Source organism: Sinocyclocheilus anshuiensis, unplaced genomic scaffold (genome assembly GCF_001515605.1).
Source record: "Sinocyclocheilus anshuiensis isolate Anshui unplaced genomic scaffold, SAMN03320099.WGS_v1.1 scaffold195, whole genome shotgun sequence".
Taxonomy (NCBI): domain Eukaryota; kingdom Metazoa; phylum Chordata; class Actinopteri; order Cypriniformes; family Cyprinidae; genus Sinocyclocheilus; species Sinocyclocheilus anshuiensis.
Window position 1 is genome coordinate 71270 of NW_015548236.1, and position 8486 is coordinate 79755.

At 36.6% G+C, this 8486-nt stretch overlaps 1 protein-coding gene across 3 annotated transcripts in view; it reads left to right on the plus strand.

Moving 5' to 3' along the window:
• LOC107654707 (ankyrin repeat and IBR domain-containing protein 1) overlaps window positions 1-8486 on the plus strand; it is a 39490-nt gene that overhangs the window by 17454 nt on the left and 13550 nt on the right. For 2 of the 3 annotated variants that reach the window (XM_016441901.1, XM_016441904.1), the window contains 7 exons: window positions 4541-4675; window positions 4947-5033; window positions 5136-5202; window positions 5328-5473; window positions 5591-5769; window positions 6781-6832; window positions 7036-7110. In XM_016441901.1, the coding sequence (XP_016297387.1) occupies window positions 4541-4675; window positions 4947-5033; window positions 5136-5202; window positions 5328-5473; window positions 5591-5769; window positions 6781-6832; window positions 7036-7110 (741 nt within the window). The remainder of the gene's footprint in view (window positions 1-4540; window positions 4676-4946; window positions 5034-5135; window positions 5203-5327; window positions 5474-5590; window positions 5770-6780; window positions 6833-7035; window positions 7111-8486) is intronic. The other variant, XM_016441903.1, reaches the window with a different exon arrangement.

Sequence of the window (8486 nt, forward strand, 5' to 3'; positions counted from 1 at the left end):
AAGCGCGGACGAGAAGCACATGGCGGAACATGTGAGAGACGCTCTGGATGAAAGCGCACTTTCACTCTCTGACAACAGATGGCGCTAAACTGCAGAAATAATAATACTAATAATTAATTTTAATGCAGCCGTTACCCCGGAAACCCTGTAAACAAAGCAGCTGCACTACTTTCTGTTTCTGAATCGTGTTTAAATTGTTTAAATTACACAAATTATTTAGATATGTTCATCACAGCACCAAATACTTAAATATTTAGACTTAATAGGCTATTTATTTTCAATCTTTTTTTTACATTTTAATCTGGACTACAACATGGTTATACTGTATTATGACAGCACTTTTTTTTTAAAACAAAATTTCAATTTCGTGATAATACCGTATACCATAATAAACGCATTAGCAATTAATTGCAACATGAAAATTTGATACCGGCATATCCCTAGTCTGATGATTATTAGCTGATACATTGTGGACTAATGAGGTCAAATGTCGGAAAATGTATTCTATCTGTGAAGAAGTTGGTAATCACATATGTATGGCACATTTATTAAGGACCAATATTTAGCTCCAGAAACATTTTTATCCTATGAGGGCCTTTGTTTTTAACTATAAAAAACAAAGCATGCCATCCATTAATGTTAAAACATACATTTAATCAATTAATTTAAAGGAAATAAAGTTTAATAAAGATTTAATATTTTTATAAATAGATTTTACTTGCAGTTTTGTGATATTCAGTATAGCAGCAAGATAGCGATATATTGCTTTTGAACAATTTTTTAATACAATTTCTCAATTAATGTAGAGTAAATTGCAGTTTTAACACAATATGACCAGCTATCTTATTTATAAGAAATAATATTGTTATAAGAAATATCAGCACTGTTAGAAAACTGCTTGTCCAATCAAATTAAAGGACTGCAATATAATTAATATTCAACAGATAAAATAAATTCAATTTTTGTTTTGCCAATTATCAAATTTGGCAGTTTTGTCCGTTTTTAGAGCATTTTAATTCTAAGCTAAAGGAAACTCAACAGAGTGAAAAGATTCAACTGATGCTTTTCGAGATGCTATTAGACTAAAGATAACTTTAAGATAACACATGTGCAGGCATAAAGTGAGCATTTACATACTATTTGTTCTATATAATGTACAATATAATGTAAATTTGCCATTATAAAATCTCTTACAGACTTCATATGAGTGTGTTTGTATATGTTTGACCCTGACACAAGATGCATGTGTGATGCAAAGCGGCCCTTTGACGTCAGAGGCAGGTGTTTGAACAAAGGCAGTGTGGAGGCCATAGCCTCACTGTTATTTTCTTAATGAAGGCTTAACTAAGGCTTTGAGTGACAGGCGCAGGGCAGGGGGAAGGGGAAGCTATTCACACCACCAGCACGTGGAGGAAAGGCAACGTCACATGCTCTCAAAAACAAATGTTGAATGCTCACTCATATGGGATGATATTAGACTCAAAATGATTAATAGATGCACGCACAATTATCCATGTACTGCATAAATTTTATACATGTATCTTACTAACCACAAATAAATGTCTTTCAATTTGAGTCTGTGGAATTCAGGATTAAATGATTGTGCAGCGATTTGTACAAATACAGATATGTTTGAGAATAAAAATGTTCTGTTCTGCATTAATATATCATAAATTACTCATGCAAAAAGGAATCCATGCATATGTGGATCAGGTGACACGCGTGCATTAATTGATGTCTAGTTCGAGTCGATCTTGTTCGGTTCATTTGGATTTTGAGACTTCATTTTCGCAGTTTACAGCATTTCACGTCCCCCACACACACAACTACCAACGAACAAGGCCCAGTGCAATTCATTAACGTGTACACGATTTGAAAAATTTGCAAATGTGCGTCACTACACTGAAACATGCTTTTATATTTAAAAGTTTATATTTAATTAAACTATTAAATTAACTTATACTAAACGAGCGTTTTATAGGCTATAGCCTATTCCTCGCTCAAGCGGATCGCATAAATAGCTAGAACATATTTTATTTAGCCTACTTATTACTAAACCATTTTCTGAGTCATTGTCTGCAAAGATGAAGTTGACGATGCTGATGAACGACTTTATTCTCGAATTATTTTTATTCTCAATATTTTATTTCTACATTTTTCTGGATATTTAATGAGTTTAATCTCGCATTATAGGCTAATGACTTTATTCTGGAGATGTTTTTTTTTTAATTGTTTGGCCCTATAATCCTCTTTCTTAGTCTCTCATTTGGCACAAATCCAAATGTTTTTATATTCACAATGTTGGCTATTTGAATTTGAATGCAACAGACTATTATTTATTAGGCCTATGTAAACCAGGCTTTGTACTTAACCCGCTTTCCAAAAAAAAAAAAAAAATCATGGTCGTCTTCACATGAAAAATCCTCTTCACATGAGCAAATATGTGCTTGGCCCGAGCTCAGGCTGAACGGCACGGATTGTACTAAAGGCTGTTTTAATTAACTAGTGTATCTAGATTCTATAGTGTATCTATATGTTTGGTTGACTATTTTATTCTGATAATGAACAGGCTGCAGCGTTTGCAATGCTGTAGGCCTATATGAAAGGTGCATTTCTCTCGTACTGTGGAGATGGCTAATCAGTATCGTCAACTTCATCTTTGCATAATAATAATAATAATAATAATAACCTAAATACAACCTATACAATATACAAATAAGGACATTGTTTAAAAAAAAAAAGATGCAGAATGCAGAGGGCTTTGCGGGTGAGACGGGTGTTGTAAATGTCCTGGAGGGAGGGGAGAGAGGCACCAACGATCTTCTCAGCTGCTCAGACTTGATGTGGTGCGTGACTAGCCTTCAAAGCACTTCATGAGGATAGGGGTGAGTGCAACTGGACGGTAGTCATTGAAGCAGGATGGAGATGACTTCTTTGGGACACGCTCGATAGCATGTTAGCTGATCGAGCTGAATACCGCAGTCCGGAACGCTGTTGCTGAGCCATGTTTCCGTGAACACAAAAACACAACAGACCCTTACAGTCCTCTGAGTTGAGCATAGTAGTCGGATGTAATCCAGTTTATTGTCCAAAGAGCGATAGACGCGACAAATACGTACAAAAACGCTGCGACTCACAAGATAAAAAACACGAAAACACCGTTCTGTCGGGAGAGAGAGAAGCCGCAGCGTGTGCACGCGCCGCCATCTTGGAAACGTATATCCACATTAACTGCGGATCGCAGATCGCGCACATTAACTGAGAGAAACGTTCATGGATCGAAGGAGAGTGTTTGTTTTTGCTTTGTAATAAGAGTTTGGCATAAACGCGATTCATTCACTTGGTGAGCATAACCGTTTTTACAGCTCTGTGACACAACCGGTCAAAAGGCTTATATAAACGCCGCAGAATAAGCCTAAAGTTGTCAGAGGTGCAACAGCACGTTCATATATATGTTTTCAATGCAGAGTGCAAATGGCAGTGCATTTATTTGTGTTTTTAACTCGATGGGAGCGAAAAACACTCTAAACACACTAAACACACTAAACACAAGAATAAAGATTCTTTTATCTTTATTCAGCGAAATGAAACTCTGAAACCGAAGCTGTGTGTGTTGTGTGTTGTCTGTCTCCCCTCTTCCCTCTCCACTCTGCTGCGCACCATGCCCACTTTTTTAGCCTTTTTTAAAACTGTGGTGAGAACCAGTGCTGAAACGGGGTTTCGTGACCCTTTAAATTCAGAAACGCTTCTGGAAAATAACATGACTTCATTTGTTTATAACACTATCAAAATACTAAATATCAAAAGACATTTAGTTTAGACAAAATTTCCCGTGAGCTGGCTAGATAATGTTTTTCGGTGACAAATCAGCAGATTTGACAACAACCACGTACTAGCCTACACATCACAGAGAACCAAATATTTAAGTTTGAAAGGCATAAATGATGCATAATCAACAGAGCATTAGGGTCTAAACAGGACAAGTGACAATTCAGCCAACTGAACGACAATTCCAAATGCGGGTCCATTTTGATTTCACATTTTTAATTTTCAAAAAACACAAAACAAGTTAACAAGCGCAGGTTAAAACTGTCATTCGCAAATAAAATCGCTGCACAATCATTTAATCCCGAATTCCATAGACTCAAATTGAAAGGTATTTGTTTGTGCTTAGTAAGATACATGTATAAAATGTATGCAGTACATGGATAATTGTGCGTGCATCTATTAATCATTTTGAGTCTAATATCATCCCATACACTCGTGCCTAGGTGGCTATAAATATAAAGGTTCTTGTACTACCTGGTCCATGGTCGTACACTCTTTTCGTTGATTAGTAACACGCATGCTGATTGGAATTTCTTGCTGGTTTATGTTATTGATAAAAAGGAAGGGAACACAGTTGGAATGTATGAGAGCAGTTGGAATTGATTGCATAATTCAAAACAATTTCTAAATCAACTTTATAGCTCTTTAGTGCTTGCATACGTATTTGATGAGTTCTGTTTTGCTCTCTTTTCTCATCTGGATCTCTTTGCAGTGCAAGTATGATTTCTGCTGGATTTGTCTTGAGGAATGGAAGAAACACAGCTCCTCTACCGGAGGATACTATCGCTGCACGCGCTACGAGGTCATCCAACAGGTGGAGGAGCAGTCCAAGGAGATGACTGTGGAGGTACTCACTCCTTAAATGAGTTTACACACATGGCAGCCATTCAAGAAGTGCATTTACTTGGATCTTTTGTGATTTGTTTGTGCACTACTGTGAATGGTGCTAGTGAAGAAAAGGCTCAGCACTTCACATTTACTTTCCAGGCTCATATTTCTCATGTGTAAAAAGCAACAAAACAGGTTCTGTGCTTCTATTCTGAGTTTACATGTTGTTATGAGCTTGAATGAATTTCCATCATGAAGTTACTCTTGCTTTTGTGATTGTGTCCTCGCAGGCAGAAAAACAGCACAAGAGTTTTCAGGAACTTGACTGTTTTATGCATTATTATACACGATACAAGAATCATGAACACAGTTACCAGGTAGGAATATTTATGTAATGAATGTCTTAAAAGCGTTCCAGTTGAGTGATTGCCTCACTATTTGCTGACAGTCATTCATCAAAGGTGCTTCTTTTAAATTAGTTAGAAGAACGACTCCTGAAAACAGCCAAAGAAAAGATGGAGCAACTAAGCAAAGCTTTCATTGGAAGTGAGTGGAACATAATTTACATTTACATGACTTTAGTTTTAAGTGTGATATAGTATGTTCTTATAAACTGGTGTATTTTAAATCATAAAAATATGTAAAAATGTCAATATTTCTGTTTCTTCAAGGGGAAGGAGCCCCACCTGACACCACTTTCATTGAGGATGGTGTGCATGAACTTCTCAAGACCCGACGCATCCTTAAGTGCTCTTATCCGTATAGTTTCTTCTTGGAGCCCAAAAGCACAAAGAAAGAAATATTTGAACTTATGCAGGTAGTGGGATCGAGATCTGTTCACCACTTAAGAGAAACAAGGCAGTGTGATTTGTTTCCATTTAACCTTTTCTTGCACAATATGCTGATGTGTTTAATCTTTCTCCAACATACACAGACTGATTTAGAGATGGTCACCGAAGACCTTGCTCAGAAGGTGAACAGGCCTTACCTCCGCACCCCTCGCCATAAGATCATCAGTGCCACATATCTGGTGCAGCAGAAGAGACGGGAGTTCTTGGCCTCTGTGGCTCGAGGTGTCGCCCCAAATGATTCTCCCGAGGCTCCCCGCCGCAGGTAAATTCTTGCGCTGCTATTTACACCACCATTTTTATCAGGTTATCAATTTTGCTAGTGTACTAGTACAGAGTAATAGTATACATTTTCAATATGCACCATATAAAAACAAAAACATGAATTTCAGTACCATGGCATATTTCAAAGTATCATAGTATTACCATCTAATACCATCACTGTGCCATGGTACTACTGTAGTACTTTTTGTACCATAACAACTTATTGTATGGTCATTAGGGCTGTGCAATATATCGAAATAATCGAAATATCGCAATATGCATATCGCTACGGCTTGCAATATTTGGGGCCATGAACAAAAGACAGAGAAAATCACTCACTGCTCTTACCTAAATAACTTTTGTAGCTTAAATAAGAATCAGTGCATATTGAATTCATAGAGTAAATACTAAGCAGTGTTGTATTTTTCCTTTTTATTATTCAGTTCCTAAACTCGTGTTAAAATTATTACACTAGCATTACATAAAAATGTCATTTTAACATTAGAGTAAAACACTACCGTTCACTTTCAGAAGTTGTTGTAGGGGTGCTTTCTTCTCACAAAAAGTGAAACATGTATGCTAGTTATATTAGAAAACAGAATCAGAATGAGCTTTATTCACGACTTAAGTGTGCGCAAACACAATGAATTTGTTGTGGTTTTACAGGAGCTCTTGATACATACATGCATACAAATAACCATATATACTGTATATGACACAAGATAGTTATAGAAGTTCACAGAACTGACTCAGCAACAGCTGAGTAAAACGGTTTCATCTGAGCATGTGGCACTTTAAGCATTATCGTATCGAATATCGCATTATTTTATGAGTTATCGCATATCGCATTTTTCTTCAATATCGCACAGCCCTAATGGTCATATTGCATCTCGTTGAAGAACACTATGATGGTATTATAATACTTTGATATTACTTTGGTACCATGTCCAAAATATATTATACTAACAGAAATAAAACCCTACAGCCCCAGTACTTTTTTCCTCTTTTGCAGTTTTGCTGGTGGGACGTGGGATTGGGAGTATCTGGGATTTGCCTCTCCTGAGGTATTACTGCATTACTGCTCCTGTGTTTACATTTTTTTTTTTTTTAACTAACCTCTGCTATTGCAAAGCTCAGCCAGCCAGAGTTGTAGTTCACTAGTCTGTTAATGCCCTCTGACTCTCTGAGATGTCCTTGTAATAATGTAGGAGAGTTGTGTGTTGTTGTAAAGTACTAGCAGTCACTGAATCTCATTCTGTGTCCAAAGATGGTGAGGAATAACCCAGTACGGGGATCAAATGCACAGCGTGAGAGCAATTACAATGCAGGAGGCCAGCCGCAGGTACTGCTGAAGACAAAATAACAAAACATTCTTTAGTTAACAATTCTTAGTTCACAAAATTTGGTGCAGCATCAATTTTATAGTCATTCATATGTCCAGTATGACGTAATATATGATGCTGTCAAAATAAATGTAATCTGATGTTTAGCTGTTAAGGCTGGTCATCTCCTGGAATATTCCAGATTAAGGACTATACCGTTACTCAGCCTAAATGCTTAAATAAACCAGAATTCCTGTCCTGTGGTCAACTTCACCGTTCTTGAAATGTGGACACTGTTGTAGGTTGCTTTGTCATGCATTCAGTCTTTCTAACAATTGCAAAATTATTATAATATTAGCTTTTTAATATTTTTTTTCTTAATTTTTTAATGCCTAAATACAGTGGCCTCAAAAAGGATTTGGACACTCAATCATTCTTAAAAAGTATGAATTCTATTGCAATGGATAATTACATATTAAACTAAGAGGCATCTGCAAAAAAATGGTGCTACACATATTTTCTCAAAACTAACATCAGCCTTCTAAAATTATTATTATTTTTTTTTCAATTACTTTTAAAAAATGAATCCGGTTGTCAGTCTTGAACCACCAGTGTAGTTCATTGTATTAACCATGAACATGTTCTACTACATTTTAACTAAAGCGTTACAACCAGAAAATATCCAAATACTTACAGTAGTTACGTTTTTTTTTTAAATTCTAAAACATAAAAAAAAAACGTAATTTTGTGGAGTGTTTTGCTTGAAAAGTGTTTTTAAAACTGTGGTTAGACATTTTGTTATATAATTACAAGAAATACATTTTTAAGTGTGACTTGAGTGTCCAAATATGTTGTAGGGTCACTTTATTTTATTTTAATCCATATTAGTAGTAAGGATTAGAGACGCAGGATACGGTTTTATTCACTGCTTGTAATATTGAAGTCAGTCAGTATTCTTGTGAGAGTCTGTCCATTTTTTAAGGATCTATCTTTTACTTAAAGCAGGACTGCCCAATCTCGGTCCTGGAGGGCCGGTGTCCTGCAGAGTTTAGCTCCAGCTTGCCTCAACTAATCTTCTAGTATGCCTAGTAAGAGCTTGATTAGCTGGTTCAGGTGTGTTTGATTAGGGTTGGAGCTAAACTCTGCAGGACACCGGCCCTCCAGGACCGAGTTTGGGCACCCCTGACTTAAAGGGTTAGTTCACCCAAAAATGGAAATTAGACTATGTTTTGCTCACCCTCGAGGCATCCTAGGTGTATATGACTTTCTGCTTTCAGATGAATCCAGTTGGAGTTATATTAAAAATTGTCCTTGCTATTCCAAGTGTTATCATTGCAGTCAGCGGGTGTTGCAGTTGAACAGTCCACAAGTCGTCAAATAAAGCGCGCGCATCTAT